The sequence below is a fragment of the Crocuta crocuta genome, unplaced genomic scaffold, assembly GCF_008692635.1.
Source record: "Crocuta crocuta isolate KB4526 unplaced genomic scaffold, BGI_CrCroc_1.0 scaffold80, whole genome shotgun sequence".
Taxonomy (NCBI): Eukaryota; Metazoa; Chordata; class Mammalia; order Carnivora; family Hyaenidae; genus Crocuta; species Crocuta crocuta.
In genome coordinates, this window is record NW_027527559.1 from 2,615,877 (window position 1) to 2,635,207 (window position 19,331).

Genomic DNA, 19,331 nt, shown 5'->3' on the forward strand with positions numbered 1-19,331 from the left:
TCCTCCTGTGAAGCCAGGCTGCAAATCGAAGCCAGGGCAGAGACATCTGCATCATTCTCTCCACCCCTGGATATTTACTGTGTTGTAGGAGAGCAAGAAAGGAAAATAGACGCCTGACTAACAGCACACATGTTTATGTTATCACGTTGCATCTACTCTGTAATGTGCACACTGGATGTGGGCTTCCTGCAGCAGTCTGCCTTAGCTAGTGGTGGTTTGAAGGTTCCCCCAGCCACTGGCTGGGGAGGAAAAGGGAGCATGGAAAGAAACCATGGCGACCTTTACCTTCTGTGTTTCCTTCCTCTGCTCCCCTCCTGTGGGCTGCACCCCATGAGGCCACACCCAACGCGCTCCAGGTTTCTCATCAGCACATTGAAACTTCCCACTTGGGGTTGGTGAACTCGGGGATACGATGTGGGGAGCACCCATTTGAAGGCAGCAGATTTCTAACCCGTTACCCTGACATTCTCTGTCGTAGAGCCTATTAGCAGCTCCCGGTCAGGTCAAGTTCCAGGTCATTCTGGAAGGTGGAGGGCACTCTACAAGCTGTCTCCCCCATCAATATCCACTCTTCTCCAGGCTGTTTGCGATTCATTGCTGGGTGGATGTGGATACTCTCGTGGGTGAAAATTGTTTTTTAGGTTAACTTTTCTCCTATGTGGAAAAAGTTAGTGGGTCTTACCCAGCCATGAAATGACCAACATTCAGGGACAAGAGGTAAAGGGAAAAGGCAAAGAATGAACGTTTTGAGGTCCTGTCATATGAAGATAAGTGCTTTTAATGGATTATGTCATTTATTCTTTACACAATCTTAATACTGCACCACTTTCCCTTTGAAGGAAATGAAATGCGGAAAAGGTAGATTAAGTGCATACAACTGGCTAAGGTGTCTTCACATCACGCTTTTTGAGGGCGCTCTGGGCCATTCTTGGGGAGCTCTGGCCGCACAGCCACCTCAGCAATGGGCACTGCCTGGACCAGGGCAGGGTGTGGAGCACAGCAGTGCTTCTCCTGAGACGGACGGGGGCTGCCACATTCCTGGATATCCAGATCCGCTGTGGCATCTCAGGCTGCCTGCCTCCTCCTGGCCCCACAGCCGCAAAGGGGACAGCCTGGCTTCACCTGAAAGGACTGAGGGCATCACAGTGTCATGCATAGTGTTTGCGGTAGTAAGGTACCACCGGAAGACAGAAATCTGAAGAAAATTCAGTGAGGTGTGACAGAACTGTGTCTGTTGTAGCAACAAGTCAGGACAGTCAGGAGACCTCCCTGATGCATCCTTAGGCAATTCACTTCCTTTCTCTGGACTCCCAGTTTTTCATCCATAAAAGGAGAGGATTAAGTCGCTGAAATTTTCTCCCCGCAGTTGGTGAAAGGGTCAGCTGAGGGATTTTTTTTCTGTAGTTGGGGAACATTTCTCCTCCCTGGCCCTCACTGAGGACCATGCTTCCATTTGCCTCTAGATCTTCAGGGATGACACTCCAAATAGTTGAAGGTGATTATACTGGGGACATGCCTCAGAATGTCCTGGGTCTGGCTCAGGAAGGAAACATACGTAATAGGAAGCTTTGTGCTATCAAATCTGCTTTTCAATAAGGAAGGTCTTACCAGCACGTTGTCCCCATTATGAGGGTCTCTGACCTCAGCTACTTTCTGTACTTTCATAGACACACTGCTCTTCACAGGGAGCATTGCCCATGACCCTTGATTCTAACTCCCCTCAGTATGTCCCCTGGAAGCCATGTCCCTGATGGGACGCTCAGTTTTCAGTCTGGGCCTGGATCACAATCTTTTTGTAGCTCCTCCTCTCATAGGAGAGAGATCTGGGCACATACTTGATTCCCTTTCTCATCCTCATTATCAACCTCTTTTAAATGCCTCACCTAAGCATGCAGCAAAGGAAGAAAGACAGCAAATCACTGAAACCGCAAGGTATGTGAGGCATTAGGCTAAGTACTTTTCCTTATAATTTAAGGTAATCCTTGTAGCAACTCTGGAGATAGCTGCTATTTTTATTCCAATTTCACAAACAAAGAGATTAAGTCTTAAAGAGATTAATGATTGTGAAAGATCATAAAATGAGCTAAGATTCTCAAGCTTGTTGACTTGAGCCCAGAACCTAAGTTCATACCTGCAGCAACACTCAGTGGCGGCCCAAATGGCCCTCATCCCTCAGACCTCACCTATTTGGGGTATTTGCTAAACCAAGACCAGAGACCATTACAATTTGAGTATAGTTTGTTTTTTCAATGTTAGGGTTAGGGTTTATTTTTGAGAGAAGGGGAGAGAGATAGGGAGCAGCAAGGGAGGGGCGGAGAGAGATGCGGAGAGAGAATCCCAAGCAGGCTTTGCACTGTCAGCACAGAGCCCTGCGTAGGACTTGAACCCACAAACCATGAGATCATGACCTGAGCTAAAGTCAGATGCTTAACCCACTGAGCCACCAGGCGCCCCAGTTTTGTTTTTTTTTTCGGTTTTCACTTCCTTTTTATTTGAGGCAGCTTTTACCTTGTATCTTACATCCTACACTTTCTAGACTTCCTGAAAGCATTCCCCGAACCCAACCCCTTCGTGCTTAGGAATAAGACAGGTTCTTGTGTGCTTTTGGTGAGGTTTAGGGACACACCTTCTGTGTGACAGTCGCTCTCCCAAAGACAGAACACTTCTCCTGTTCTACAGGCCCTCTCCTCCAACAAGATTCATCCATACCTATTTTTTGAGCACCTGCTAACCTCAAGGTAGTTTTAGGCACCAGAAGTACAGTGGTGAACAGCACAGGCAGACCCTGCCCTCCTGAAGCAACACTCCGCGGCCGGAGAGCCACCCTTCCCATGTTGTCTGGCAAATCCCATGTTCTCCTGCTTTCTAGGCAGAACGTCATGTTCCTCCAGTGATTCTCCACTTAAATTCAGTATCTGACAGAACCGCCTTACAATAATTCTGCGCGATCGCCCTCTTCACGCGTGGGTCCTACAGCCACACCTGGCACAACATTCAGGAGCATGATGCTCTTGTTCTTGGGCCAAGAGAAAGGAAATGAATCTTTGTGAGCACCCACACTATGCGCTGGTCTTATAATGCATTGTCTTGTTTAATCATCACAAAAGCATAAGGAGGCAAAGATTATTTCAGATGAAATAGCTGAAGATGCTAGAGGTCAAGTCACAGAGCCTGAAAGGGTGGAGGTGGAGGTATGATGCCGACTGTAGAGCCCGCTGACCCCTTGTTTTCCTGGAGGTCAGCCTCAGGGAAGTGCTGGGGACTCTCCGGGAGGTGGGTCACAGCAATGACTGAACCCAAACCCACTGCCTCGCATCCCCTCCACCACCAGACTGTTCACACTGCTTCAGGGGGCAGCCCCACAGCTCACACTTCTACCCTGTGGTTCGCTCCTGGGTTCTTAGACGGTTCTCATCTTCGAGCATTCTCTACTGACTGGCAGGCAGATGCTGTGTGAACGGACACCCATGTCAAGGGAGAAGGGAGCTGAGCTGAGGGGGAGATGGATTCCAGAGGCAAGCCTTCCTTCTTCCACAGTTGACCTGGGCTGCTGACTCTAGCCAGTTAGGGAGGCATGGGGATCCGTCTCTTGAATCTCTCTCCCCGGCTACCTGGCTGGGATCGGGCATCTGTGAGAAACAGATCTAAGCCTGCACAGTACATGGAACATACATCAAAGCATCGTGACGTTATGGACTTTTCCTTGTTAAACATGAAGTCTCTGTACGTCACAGTTCTCTAGGGAGCTAGACTCAGCTTGGAGAGGTCCAACTTGTTTCATCCAACTCAGAAACAAGGGCTTCATGCACCTAATTTTTTAAATTTTGTTTTTTAAAAAAGCTTATTTTGTCTATAATAAATATAAGGAAATTATTTAGCAAAAATCCAGACACTGAACTTTCTAAAAATACATTTCTAAGTTACTGTAACATTTTAGGTGTTTAGTGGCTCTCCTATAATGCCTTATTTCATAGGGCCTATTTATTTTGAGCAAACGTACTCTGAGTTCCTTGAGTCATGAGTTCGGTGCTAGTTGACCCATTGTCGGTCCTAGAAAAGTATCTGTGCTTGTGTTTGCGGGTTTTTGAGGTAAATCAAGGGATGATATCAACTGTGAGTCACTCAGAGGATTTCACATCCACAGAAGAAGGCCTAAGGGCTATATAAGTAGGGACATTTGAGGAACTTTGCATTGAGGAGGAACAGGGTAGGTTGGGGTGCACCATGCAGAGGTTGAGAATGAAGTTTCCGCTGTTGATGCTGGTCCTTCCGGTTGCTGCTTCTGGAGCTGCTTCCCTGACTAACTCCACAGGCTTTGAGGAGAATGACATGCTCTTTGCTGAAGTAAGTACTGACCCGTCAGTATTTCCCCAGCCTCACTTTTGACTTTAAGATTGATTGCATTGACCAGTTTTCTCTTGAAACCGTACTAGTTGAAAACTGGTTAGGACGCTCTTTGCTCTGAACGCTCTATTTTTCTTTGCCAAAGATGAATGTAGGAAAAGTACTGGGTTTGAAAGAGTTCTAGAAAATTGGGGGATGACTTTATTCCTTTAACTAAAAAGCTGTGGCCAAGGAGTTTGAGTTAAAAATAACTAGAGTCCTACATCTAGTCTGTGTTTCACAATGATCATTTAATGTCAATTAATAATCTGAGATTTGAACCATGGCTTGGTTATTTAACCACTGCAGCCCACCACGATCATTCAAGAGTACTTTTTGCCTTCAGGCATCACAGGTATTTCTTAATGAGCAGTTTTAAAAAGCAGAATGTTTTTTCCATTTGTCTCTTTTCCCTAATTATAGGAGTTTGGATGCTCTCTCTATTTTCTAAGACTTTTAATTTTGAATTTGCATTAATTGTCCATTGTGTTGAGCTTTGGATTTTTAAGCAGGAAAATTTTACCCAAATTAAATTAACAATTTAAGCATCCTGACAATGAAGGTTTTGCTGTTAACTTGATGCTCTGATGTGCCAGATGCTGAAATATATTTTAAAGAATAGAAACCAATTCAAAGAGAGACATCGAAGTGTTTTCAGTGGGCTACCAGCAATCAATATCAGTAATAGTTATGACTCACTTTGACAGCACAGAAAATTAGTATTTTTTTCTCATTATAATTAATTGTTTGATACCTGGCTCAGAAGCCAGTGTATTGTTGAGTCCTATATACAGAGGTGCATCAGAAACCTTTCCATGTATTAGAATGTCTAACTAAATATATTTTTTCCAGAGGTACCTGGGAGCCTATTATGGTTTCATGATGGATGAAAATCCAATGACAAAAATGAAAGTCAGTACAAACTTGATGAAGAATAAAATTCAGGAAATGCAGCAGTTCTTGGGGCTAAAAGTGACTGGGAGACTGGATGCCTCTACCCTGGACATGATGCACGTGCCCCGATGTGGGGTGCCTGATGTTCATGAGTTCAGGACGCTGTCAGGGAGGCCAGTGTGGAAGAAACGCTTTCTCACCTACAGGTAACCTGTGGCTAGTTTTCTACTTTCCCTTGGGTCTGACTTCCAGAAACCTGAACCATTTAGATCTCTGAAAGTAGATCAGAAGCCTCTCGGTTGTTAACACCATCCCTGTGTTAAAATTCATTCTTTCTGGAAGAGCAGATTGTTCACTCAAGGAGGGGCTGTTTGGCTTGCCAACCCAGAGCAGAGTAGAAAGACTTCAAATAAAAGGAGAATGAAGCTAAATCTATAATAAATAGATTATTTTTAAGAGACAGGAGAACATTTTATAGGAAGGTAAAGATGGATAAATGCCAACGTCTGGGAGCAGGGGCAAAAGCCAGAGGCTTCTATGGATGTAAGTCCTTCACAAAGAAAATCCATAAATCATCAAGGAGAAGAAATCCAGCAAGATTCCATTTCAGGAGAAAGCTGTCCAAGCATCCCTGTTTCAGAAGTTAATGATGTGGGGTTTTGTTATCCAAGTATTGATTTATGAGGTGATTCATTCTCCACCAATGCAGACAGAAGTGAAATATGACAATAAGAACTAACACATGGTTTCCATATATTTCTCTCTCTCTTTCTTTCTGGTAAAGAATCAATAATTACACTCCTGACATGAAGCCTGCAGATGTTGACTATGCCATCCAGAAAGCTTTTCAAGTATGGAGTGATGTGACCCCCCTGAAATTCAGGAAAATTCACTCAGGAGAGGCTGACATTATGATACAATTTGCATCTGGAGGTAAAGAACGTGGACTTATTTCGTCTGTGTCATTGGCACCACCTATAATCTGTAAAGAAGGACTAATTGTCTTTATTCTTAAAAAAGCTCATGGAGACTTCAATCCTTTCGACGGCAGAGGGGGAGTCATAGCCCATGCTTTTGGACCCGGACCTGGTATTGGGGGAGACACACATTTTGATGAGGCTGAAATCTGGACTCCAGACTACAGAGGTAGGCAAAAATAAAAGCTCGTCCAGAGTGTGAACTCGGGAACCCAAAAAGCCATAGTTTGGAAAAATAAAATCTGTTATTTAGGCAGTCACTTCTTGACAGCACAGTCCATAAAATCAAGTGAACGCAGATGCTAACCCAGGCATGCAGCAATCGTAGTGTGCGTCATCCACGTGAGCCTTCCATATGCTGACGTTGTCTTAGGCTTATAGTGCCACAGAAAGATGAAGTTCTAGAATAGAAAATTAGAAATCCCTGCAGCAAAACCCAAAGTTATATGGTCACATAGTCTTTTGAGGTCCTGGGATAGAAATTTCAGGGTGCCCAAGCTGACCCTTGAACAAAGCAATACTTCGTGTGTATTTATGGAAGAGACTGTAAGTCACCATCCCTCTCAGGCAGCTGGGGGAGAGGCACAACTAGTCTCCCCTGTTTGAAGGACTCACTATCCATTGGAAAACTCAAACTGTCATCTCGCAATCCTTCCTCATCTTTCTGTGGGAAGTTCTAGATTATGTGCTTCACTCCTGAGGGAAGGACATGGAGAGAAGGTCTTCGTGAGTGGGTTCCTCTCAGCAGCCCCCTCTCTCTGGCTGATACCACATGCATAGAATGGCAATGTTCTTACAGACTGAAAGGCTATCTGTTTTAGTCTAACACATGGCCCCAGGCTTATTAAATTCTTAATCAAGAAGAGGAGTCTTGCACTATCAAAAGACAAGTGATGTAGGAATAAGTCCTTCTTGAGTGGCAAACCCTCAGCGAGGCTTGTTACATTTGTCTAAATTGCATCCAAGGTTATTTGGGGTGTATAATGTTTCATCAGACGTGGTAGACTTGGGTTGGTTAGCCTCACAGAACGTTTCAGAATTCTAAAAGACTCTAGAAAAATAATTTAAGATCTTTACGGAGAGAGGAAACTGAGACCAGGAGAAAGTTAGCTTATGAGAAAGCTCTTCTCTTAACCAAATGTGTACTTTTCACCTGTCCATGTTGCCTTATTTTTATGTGGCACAATTCTATGCTTTCATAACACTAGATTATTTATATAAATTGTAACTTAAGGTGCCCACTCACAGCCCACGTTTGTGACACAGTAAATGCAATGAACGCTTTGCTCGGTGGTTACTGAGTTTTTATGACAGTGTTAGGTGATGGGGGTGTTGTTTGGATACAGAGAAGAAGAGGACCCGTCCTGAAAGAGCACACGATCGGGTGTGAAACAGAGCACAGACAGAAACCTGGGATTTCTGTGGTGGAGGACCAGTGATGGGCTTTTGTGTAAAATATTACAGGGATTGAGAATAGGATAAATTTAGGATTTTCCCAGTTTTAGGCAGAATGGATAGGATGACAGTCTTTGCTAATTTCTCATTATTTGAGAGAAGTGAGTGAGTTAGTTGCTGAGCCTGATGTTAGTGGGAATGCTTAGGGGGTCTGTGTTCCTGAAGACCCCTCCCCCCCAGAGGAGTGTCATCTCAGTTCTCACACCTGGGTACTGGCCACACCCTGCAGCTAAGTGGTGTGTGACTCTGGGCAAGTCTGTTTTTCTGAGCTTCAGGTTTGCCATTGAAAAAAAAAAGGCAAAAATGAAGGCTTTGGAGTAGAACATAGATAAAAAAAAAATAACAGTCAGGAGCTATTCAAACCTTCTGAAAACTGAGAAACTTTAGGGAAAGGACACACCCTTCTCTCTTACCTACAAAGGTATATTTCTCTAGAACATACAGAAAAAAATGAACAGGTGTGACTGTAACTTGATATCACTGTGTCTACATTGTAAGCATAGACTTTGATTTCATTTTGAGTCATGTATAGTAAAAGAATGAGCTTTTTTTAATTTTTAAAAAATTTTTTAATTAAAAAAAATTTTTTTAATAGTTTATTGTCAACTTGGTTTCCATATAACACCCAGTGCTCATCCTCACAAGTGCCCTCTTTTGAGCCAAGAAATTTATATTTGACCCTTGGTTTAAGCTCTTAATTTGGCCCATTAATCTTGCTGATACTGTGTCCTCATCTGTAAATGGGCTGCATAGTGGCTTCCTTTCAAGTTTCGTAAGGAACAGACATGGTGTGATACATTTTCAGTGGCTCAGAGGACCTGGAACTTAATTTGGCTTCATATTTGGGTTTAATAAGGGATAGTTAGTAAAGACTATTCCATATCCAGTGAAGCCTGATTAAGTGTACCTGCAGAATGGAGTGAGAGTGTCGTAGAAGCGATGACAACCAACAAACATAGCTACAAGACAACGTTATTCTAGAAATGTTCACAACAGAATATATGTCATGTGTGCTGCTGCTGCTGCTGCTGCTGCTGCTGCTGCTATGAACCTTTTTGCCCTCGACGGGAAATTTGACAATGTGTGGAGACATTTTTCGTTGTCAAAGTGCAGGGAGTTTGCTACTTGAATTTAAGTGGCAAACCTGGGGGCACCTGGGTGGCTCAGTCAGTTAAGTATCTGACTTTGGCTCAGGTCATGATCTCGCAGTTTATGGGTTTGAGCTCCGTAAGGGGCTTTCTGTTGTCAGCATAGAACCTGCTTCAGATATTCTGTCCCCCTCTCTCTGCCTCTCCCCAGCCTACGCTTTCTCTCTCTCTCTCTCTCAAAAATGAATAAACGTTTAAAAAAAGAATTTTAAGTGGCAGACCCAGAGATTTTTAGACATCTGTGATGCACAGGAAAGCCTTAACAACAAGGAATTACCTGGCCTATAATGTCAATAGTGCTGACATTGAAAAACCTTATGGAGGAGGGAAAGGGAATAAGTAAAGGATTCCTAAATGCATCCCCTTGCACTGATTTCAATTGTGTCATTGTCCTCTGGATGCAAATATATTTCATTGCTCTTTTCCCCACTCTGGTTGATTTCCTCTTAGGCACAAACTTGTTCCTAGTTGCTGTTCATGAGCTTGGCCATTCCTTGGGTCTTGACCATTCCAGTGATCCAAAAGCCATAATGTTCCCTACTTACAGTTATGTTGACCCCAACACCTTTCACCTCTCTGCTGATGACGTACGTGGCATTCAGTCTCTCTATGGTGAGTTGAATTTCTTTACCATTTTCCCTTACAAAGAAACCCTTATGAAAAGTCTCATAATATCTGCATTTGAATAAAACTTTAACATGATCTTCTCTCTTGAGCCCCATGAAAATCCTGTGAGGTAGGTGTCCCAGATATTATCTTCATCTTATGGAAAAGCACAGAGACCTGGCATACTGATGCCAGTGACAGAGAAAGATTCTGAGTCTGCTGGCCTCAAATTTGTTCTTTCTATCCAACATACCATTGTCTTTGAAGAAGGCAGATAGAGAAATAATCTGACTGGAACAGGAAAATGAGAGTGATCAGATGTTTCTCCTCCATGATGGTGCAACCACACAAGAGAAAGATCTTTATTGTATGCATCCGTTGAATGTTAGGGGAAGCATAAGTTCCTTTTTATGCATTTTTCACCCAGAAAAGTGAATGTTTGAAAAGAATGATTCTTCATTCTTTAGCAGCTAAAATGCAGGGTTTCTTTCCCCTAATGCTTCTTAAAATGTATTTTTCAGGAGGTCCAGAAAAGCACCAATCCCCATCAAATCCTGATGGTACAGAATCATCCACCTGCAATCTGAGTCTTGATGCTGTCACAACTGTGGGAAATAAAATCATTTTCTTTAAAGACAGGTAGAATCTTCACATCTTACCAATATGGAAGTGTCTGTCCTTGGATTTATACTTTTCTTTTTGTCAGAGAATGGTGGAAAATGATGTAGATGAAAATGAGGAGGGACCTGGACTCAATTCTGAAGGAAGTAGACAGCCTAAAGGTTTTGACGGAAGAGAATGGTGTGATTATATCTGTGTTTAATGATAAGATTGGAAGGTAAAAAAATGGATTTGCAGTAGGAATCTGGGGTGAGGAAAGACAAGACAGGAAGAAGTGACACAAGACTGTTTTACCCACAGATAAAAATGGTTAAGTCTGGGACTACAGGTATGACTATACCTGTTTAAAAGTCTTGATTCTTGATTATAGAGAAAGGAATTCCAGGATAACTTAAGGGTTTCTGCCTTAGAGCATAGAGTGAAGCAGATATTGGAGGGATGGGGAGTGGAGAAAATTAGAAGTTGGTAGATGGGAAAAATATTCTCCATTTTTAAAATTGAAGAGTGATTGACATACAATATTGTATTAGTTTCGGGTGTACAACACAGTAATTTGATATTTATATATATTACCAAAGGTCACTAGAATAAGTCTAGTTATCATCTGTCACCATTTAAAGTTATTACAACATTATTGACTATATTCCTTATGCTGTACATTACATGTCTGTGTCTTACTTGTTTCATAACCAAAGTGTCTACATCTTACTCCCCTCTACCTATTTTGTCTATCTCTGACTAACTCCCGTCTGAAAACCATCAGTTAGTATCTATGAGTCTGCTTCTGTTTTGTTTGTTCAATTGTTTTTTGTTGTTTTTTAGACTCCACATATAAATGAAACCATAGGATATTTCTTTCTCTGCATGATTTATCTCACTTAGCATAATATGCTCTAGGTCCATCCATGTTGTCACTAATGGCAAGATTTCATTCCTTTTTTATGGCTAATATTCCATTGCATATATACCACATATTCTTTCTCCATTCATCTATCAATGGACATTTAAGTTGCTTCTGTACCTTGGCTATTGTGAACAATGCTGCAAGGAATGTAAGGGTATATATGTCTTTTCTAATTAGTGTTTTGTGCACTTTGGATAAATACTTAGAGGTGGAATTGCTGGAACATATGGTATTTCTATAATTAACTCTGTGGAGAGGCTCCATACTATTTTCCAGAGTAGCTGCACCAGTTTGCATTCCCACCAACAGTGCTTGAGGGTTTCCTTTTCTCTACATCTTCACCACCACTTGTTATTTCTTGTCTTTTTGATAATAGCCATTCTGATGGGAGTAAGGTGATAGCTCTGTGTGGTTTTATTTGCATTTACTGATAGTTAGTGATGTTGAGCATTTTTTTCGTGTATCTGTTAGTTGTCTGTAAGTCTTCTCTGGAAAAAGATCTTTGCCTTTCCTCTATTTTTTTTATCAGATTATTTGATTTTTTAAAAAATATCAAATTGTTCGTGGGTTCGAGCCCCGCGTCGGGCTCTGTGCTGACTGCCAGCTCAGAGCCTGGAGCCTGTTTCAGTCTGTGACTCCCTCTCTCTCTGACCCTCCCCTGCTCACACTCTCTTTCTATCTCTCCTAGAAATTAAAAAAAAAATCCAATTGCATGAGTTCTTTATATATTTTGGATGTTAACCTTTTTATTGGATATATATCTCTTGCAAAAATCTCCCATTAAATGGTTTGCTTTTCATTTTGTTGGTAGTTTCCTTCACTATACAAAAGCTTCCTAGTTTGATGTAGTCCCACTTGTTTATTTTTGCTTTTGTTGTCCTCGTCTGAGGGGACAGATTTGAAAAAAATCTCTGAAGCCAATGTCAAAGAGCTCACTGCCTATGTTTTCTCCTAGGTTCTTTCAGGTTCTACAGTTAAGTCTTTAATCCATTTTTAGTTTATTTCTGTATGTGGTGTAAGAAAGTGGTCTAGTTTTATTCTTTTGCATGTAGGTATCCAGTTTTCCCAGCACCATTTGTTGAAGAGACTGTCCTTTCCCTGTTGTATGTTCTCAGCTCCTTTGTCATAAATTAATTGACCATATAAGTGTGGGTTTATTTCTGGGCTCTATATTCTGTTTATTGATTGCTGTGACTGTAGTTATCCTAATACCATACTATTTTGATTAATTATGCCCTGTAGGGTAGAAATCTGGGGCATCTTCCCTCTAGCTTTGCTCTTCTTTAAGTTTGCTTTGGCTATTTGGGATCTTTTGTGGTTCCATACAGATTTTAAAGTTCTTTGTTCTAGTTCTCTGAAAAATGATATTACTATTTTGATAGTGTTTGCACTGAATCTGTACATTGCTTTGGAAATTTTAACAATATTTCTTCTTGGAATCCATGAGCATGAAATAGGTTTCCATTTATTTGTGTCATCACCAATTCTTTCATTAGTGTCTTATAGTTTGCAGAGTACAGGTCTTTCACTTCCTTGACAAAATTTATTCCTAAGTACTTTATTCTTTGTGATACAATTATAAATGGGAAGATACTATTAATTTCTTCTGATAGCTTGTTATTAATGTACAAAAACACAATAGATTTCTGTATATTGATTTTTATATCCTGAATCTTTATTAGATTCATTTATTAGTTCTACTAGTTTTTTGGTGGTCTCTTTAGGGTTTTCTATATATAGTATCAAGTCATCTGCAAATAGTGACAGATTTATCTCTTCCTTTACAATTTGGATGTCCCCCCTTTTTTTTCTTGCCTAATTTCTGTGACTAGGACTTCCAGTAAGAGTAAGCTTCCTTGTCTTGTTCCTGATGATAAAGAAAAAGCTTTCCATTTTCACCATTGAAATAGCTATAATGTTATTATAGCTATAGCTATAGTTAACCATAGCTATAATGTTAGCTATGGGTTTGCCATGCATGGACTTTCTTATGCTGAGGTATATTTCCTCTATAATCATTTTGAGAGTTTTTATCACGAATTAATGTTAAATTTTATCCAATTACTTTTCTGCAGCTATTGAAATGATCATATGATTTTTATCCTTCATTTTGTTAATGTGATGTATTGCAATGATTTGTGGATATTGAACCATCTTTGCATCCCTGGAATAAATCCTACTTGATGAAGGTGTATGATCCTTTTGATGTATTGTTGAATTTGGTTTGCTAATATTTTGTTCAGAATTTTTACATCTATATTCATCAGGAATATTGGCCTGTAATTTTTTTGTTGTTGTTGTGAATTTGTCTGATTTTGGTATCAGAATAATGCTGGCCTCATAGAATGAGTGTAGGAGTATTCTTTCCCTTCCATTTTTTTTTTTTTTAAATAATTTGAGAAGGGTAGGTATTAAGTCTTCTTTAATTGTTTGGCAGGATTCACCTGTGAAGCTGCCTGATACTGGATTTTTGTTTGTTGAGAGCTTTTAATTAATCAGTTTCATTTCTAGTAATGAGTCTGTTCAAATTTTCTATTTCTTCCTGATTCAGTCTTGGAAGATGGTATGTGTCTGACAAGTTATATCCATTTCTTTTCGTTGTCCAATTTGTTTGTATATAATTGTTAATAGTAGTCTTTTTTGATCATTTATATTTCTGTGAAATCCATTGTAACTTCTCTTTCATTTCTGAATTTATTTATGTGAGTCGTCATCTTCTTCTCCTTCTCCTTCTTCTCCTTCTTCTCCTTCTTCTCCTTCTCCTTCTCCTTCTTGATGAATCTGGATATAGGCTTACCAATTTTGCTTATCTTTTGACAGACCAAGCTCTTGGTTTCATTGATCTTGTAATTTTTTTTTTTAGTCTTTATTTCATGTATTTCCACTCTGATATTTATTATTTCCTTCCTTTAACTAATTTGGGGCTCTGCTTGTTCTTTTTCTAGTTCATTCAGGTGTAAAGTTAGATTGCTTATTTGAGATATCTCTGGTTTTTTTGAGGTAGGCCTGTGTCGCTGTAAACCTCCCTCTTAGAACTACTTTTGCTGCTTCTCCAAGATTTTTAGACTGTTCTGTTTTCTATTGTGTTTTAATTGAAAGCAAGGCAATTTTTAATTACTTTTTTGATCTCTTCATTTCTTCATTGGTTGGTTAGTAGCATTTTATTCAGTCTCCACATATTTGTGTTTGTGTTTTTTTTTCCAGTTTTCTTCTTGTAGATGATTTCCAGTTTCATTATTCTCCACTTTTGAGATCCAAAACTGAGACATTTAGGATGAATAACTTCTTTTAGATTACAAAACTGGTGAATGGATTGTGCATGCAGACTAAAACCTAGACCCCTTTATTTTTATCAAAGGTTCCATATGGTGGTTTGCCCATTAAGGTCAGTGTTATTATGAAAGACTTGATTAAGGTCCTTTCCTCATGCTCCTAGAGAGACATTTCACAGAACAGAATGTGAGGATATTGAAAAACAACATAGTCATTTTACAGGTCCATCCCACTGCACATTTCATGGTTCTTGAATCTACAGCGATTTTTAAAACATGTTTTAAATGTTTTTCATCAGATTCTTTGGGTGGAGGAATCCTAAGAGTCCAAAGAGCAATATTAGTTTAATTTCTTCTTTGTGGCCAACTTTACCATCTGGCATTCAAGCTGCTTATGAAATTGGAGACAGAAATCAAGTTTTTCTTTTTAAAGGTAACTCTCATGTTTAGTTTGCTATTGAGTGTACTTCAAGGAAGAGAATAAATGAAGGAAATACTACTAATTTTTATAAACATAGAAAAAAGCACTCCAGATTTGATTAATTGTGAGTCTGAACTATGAGCTAAAATGAGCTTAGATGCCTAGGTAATGTCTAAAAATTGCAGGAAAAGTTTGTCAAATATAGATCATAATACTTGTAAAAAAATATACAAAATGGAGACAAATCATGTTCAAGGACAAAGAGCAATATGTTTTGGAACTATGGGTAAAGAATGACATTGTTTGTAGTGAGTCAGGGTTTCTGTTATTCTTCTTGTGTGATTCCAATGTATCCTTTTTCTTTATTTTCACAGATGATAAGTACTGGTTAATTAACAATTTAAAACCACAGCGACTCTATCCCAAGAGTATACATTCTTTGGGCTTTCCTGACTTTGTGAAAAAAATTGATGCAGCTGTGTTTAATCCACTTTTCTATAAGACCTACTTCTTTGTAGGTAATCAGTATTGGAGGTGAGATTTAGTGATTGGTTATTTGACTCCAAAAATTTGTGAAATGGGCAGGCAGTTGGGTTTTCCGGTAGGTAGTTTTCCTATTTAAATTCTTAAGGATCCTTGACCTTTGTAGGAGAGAGATCAAGAGAACATAGGTCTGGAATAGTTATTATCATCCTAGGTCAGTTCTCTGGACTTTCGAACTCTGATTTGTAAAACGGCACATAATGTGTTTCTTTTAAAAGGAACACTTTCAATAAAATGTTGCATTATTCATCATAGTGGGAACCCTATGGTATAGTGAGAAATAGTGGTATAAGTGTATGAGACCGAGTGTTTACCCAGTCTCTTTAGAGAGTATACATATTTTCATATTCCTTTTCATAACCTTTGACCCAAGAAGACAAAATCAGAAGCCATCTTGGGAGTGACAGCAAATCCTGCAAGATCTTCACTAACAGGACTTTAGACAGTCCAGCTCTATACAGTAGGACCATATACAGCAGGACCAGGCCCGGGCAGAAGCGTTGTGCAGGAGGGAGGGGTGTTCCCGACAGAAATGGGGAATCCTAAGGTCTGAGTCCTGGAGGGACTTGGGATAAATCAGTGAACTGCTTAGGTCCTTGATCCTCTCATCAGTGCAGTTTAAACCTTTTCAGAAAAAGCCTTTCAAGAGAGAATGGGTGGGGTTTGTGGTTCATGTTATAAAATATCCAGGTCGACATCATTAAACCCATTTTCTGATGGAGGTCCTACTCATTATTTTTTTGTTCAGGTACAATGAAAGGAAACAGTTCATGGACCCTGGTTATCCCAAATTGATTACCAAAAGATTTCCAGGAATTGGGCCTAAAATCGATGCAGTCTACTATAGTAACAGTAAGTAGATTAGTAAGCCATGAAGATACTGGGAATCCTTTTTTAAAACATTGAAGATTATAAGGGCTCCAGGGTCAGAGAATGGGGAATCAAATCAGAAGAGTACAGAACCCTGCATTTCTCCATAGGGCCACAGACAGAAGATTCATCGTCTGCCTGGTTTAGAATAGGTAGGCGTGAAGAATGAGTGAGCTGGAACAATTTATTTCTAGGGTAGTCTAGAAGGTGGGAGCATATGGTTGTTGCCACTTCTGTATGTCTGAGTCTCTGGAATTTCTGTTCCCATCAAGCTGCACAGTGTATGCAAATGAGCACAGGGCACGGCTCAGGCAAGCTGGACTCACATACTCATTTGTGTCCTGCATTTCTTACCTTCCTGGCAGCCCCTTACCCTCTTTGTGGGCTTGCATGGACCAGAGCCAAGGGGTGATAAGAAAAGCCTGAGTTTGTTTGAGTTTGTGTTGAGGAATATCTTCAGGCAAGGTCATCCTGGGCAAATTGTTGGCTGGGCCAAGGCCTTTGTTTTCAATGTCAACACCCCTGTCTTTCTCCCTTCTCTATCTGGGCTTCTGTGTGCCCTAGCTGGGCCCAATTTCTTTCCTCTCTGAGCCCTCCACCTGGAGTGTGACTTTTCAAACACTCAATCTTAATAGTCAGTTTTGAAGACCAAGCAATCTTCTCAATAAAATTACTGAAGGTATTTAATGGTGAAGTGATGATAAATAGATATTTAGGAGCAGAGTACCCAGTGCAGGGGCCCAACATTTATATTCTCAAATGTCTAATAAAAATAATCTATAAAATCTGGTCTAATATAAGTACTCCATAAAAACACAGATCGGTGTTACCTTTAAAAAAAAAAAAGAGGGAAATGCAAGTGAGGATTTAAGCTATTCAATTTGTTTTCATTTTCAGGACACTACTCTTTCTTCCAAGGACCTGATGTGGTTGAATATGATGTCCTATCCCATCGTGTTACCAAAAGGCTAAAACACAGTATGAAGTTAGGTTGTTAGGAATGGTGTAATTAGTGATGTTTGTCAATTTACTTAAGTGAGAATGTATTGCCTACTTTCTCTGTGTCCAGTGTCCCATTACATGGTGATGCATTTCATAAAATAAGGTGAAGTCTATAGGCCAGAGATAAATTATCATACAAGTAAATGATCAAATTATGTAAGATTTTTTGATTTTGAAAACCCTCATTGTCAAGTTTTACTTGATTCAACTATTAAGCTTGAAAATAGACACTTTCAGAAAGGGGCAATAGAATAGCTTGGTCCTTGAACTTCCAAGAACTGAGACATTATCATTATTTCTTTTCCTTAACTAGTATTAAGAAATGACTTGTTTCTGTGACCCTTAAATGTTTCAACAAGTATATTATTCTAATTCTTTTGAAATAAAAACAGAATACTACCAGAAAATGACAATTAATATAAGTAACATACAAGTAAATTATATAATTATGGTGATAATGTTATTTTATTCTGTTGTCAGTGTTGACTTTTCTAAATTTTATATGAAGTATATATATATTTTTTTTTCTTTTACTCAAATAAAAACTTTGAAAGGAAGTATTTGGTTTCTGGGAATTTTTTCCTGAAAAAGTGTGTATTTTGAAAATAGTTCTCCTGCTCCTAAAAAGAGCCTCTACCGACTGTACCAAGGTGTGAATGGGAATATGGCAAATGGGAGAGGTTGTATTTGCCTTGGCCACTTGTCTAAGGCCACCTAAATCCCCAGTCTCAAGGCAAGCAAGCATTCTTCAGACTGCATATGACCCCAAGGGGCACGCCGAGTGCATGACCATGAGCTTGGAGGGAAAAGGGGTCATGGGAACTTCCTGGTCTCAAAGAATTCCCACTGCAGCTCAAGTCTCACAATGTGGGCCTTGTAACTGCTGTGTGACCTTGACAAGACATTAAATCTAAGCCTCCCTAAATTTTGTAAAAAGCATTAGAAAGTATTGCTTTCTTTCAGAGATTTTATTGATTGAGAAAACAAAATATGTGATGAGCGCATCGCACTGGTATCTCGGACTGCCTTGTATCAATTTTGTTCACTGTCATGACACACATTTTCCCTACTTTCTGGTTTGTAGGTATACATGTTAAAGCTCCAATTTATACAATATGGGTTTGTGGAATGCTTGTAGCTTTCAATTTATTTGCAGACCATTGCTGCTGATGCCCTCAAGACACAAGCAATAGTCAACCCCATCTCAGCTCAGATGACCCGTTTTGATTAGTGGGATGAACTGAGGTCAGAAAATAGGAGCAGAAAGATTCTAGATGGGGATGGAGTTCTCTGTCCTTCATAGCTTAGATCTATTCTCTAGTAGGTGCTTTTTCAGTATAATGATCCTAGCATTGTCTTTGCAAGGCATACGGTCAAGTCATTCTGAGAAGAAATGTTATTTCCCCACAGCCAACTACGTGCTGGACATCTTTCAAAAGAAGAGACTTCCCTGCAGGATTAACATCAAAGGAAAACAGTGGTATCTGGGCTGAATTGTCTTCGGCCTTAGGTAATTTTGGAGCAGCTGTTTCTCTTAACTGATGAGTACACTGGCGTAAAAGCCAACAGTATGCCCTTCCCGGTCTCAGAGGCACTCATGAGAAATGCCTCCACGGATTTACAGGTGAACCCTTCCTCCCTCTACCTCCTTTGGCGCTGCATCTTTCAATTTTGTTTAACAAATCCTTTCAATGGGAGCCATGTGCCAGGCACTGTTCTTTTTTTTTTTTTAATTTTTTTTTAATGTTTTATTTATTTCCAGGAGAGAGAGAGAGAGAGAGACAGCGTGAGCAGGGGAGGGTCAGAGAGAGAGGGAGTCACAGACTCTGAAACAGGCTCCAGGCTCTGAGCTGGCAGTCAGCACAGAGCCCGACGCGGGGCCCGAACCCACGAACCGCGAGATCATGACCTGAGCGAAAGTCGGACGCTTAACCGACTAAGCCACCCAGGTGCCCCATGCCAGGCACTGTTCTAAGTGATGCACGGCATGCGCAGATGCGCGCGCGCACACACACACACACACACACACACACACACCTCACTGGTCCATTACAAGCTCGAGGCAAATGCTATCTTTCTCTTTTTTTGATGAGAAAACCAAGGCACTGAGAGGTAAACTCACTTGCTCAAGGCTACACAGCCTTGGAGCTGAAATTCGAAGCCAGTCAGTTTGACTCTAGAATCTATGTTAGTAACCACCACAAAATCCTGCTTTTCAAAATCATTAAGTGGAGA

General features: G+C 40.3%; 1 protein-coding gene across 1 annotated transcript; it reads left to right on the forward strand.

The window, feature by feature from the left end:
* The first annotated feature begins 4,212 nt into the window (after nt 1–4,212).
* On the forward strand, nt 4,213–17,528 carry MMP12 (matrix metallopeptidase 12). Its single transcript, XM_077769926.1, has 10 exons — nt 4,213–4,344; nt 5,236–5,483; nt 6,062–6,210; nt 6,298–6,423; nt 9,308–9,469; nt 9,985–10,102; nt 14,560–14,693; nt 15,056–15,215; nt 15,973–16,076; nt 16,992–17,528. Exons 1-10 carry the CDS (start codon nt 4,225–4,227, stop codon nt 17,090–17,092), a joined length of 1,422 nt encoding a protein of 473 aa, XP_077626052.1. The 5' UTR covers nt 4,213–4,224; the 3' UTR covers nt 17,093–17,528.
* The last annotated feature ends 1,803 nt before the right edge of the window (nt 17,529–19,331 follow it).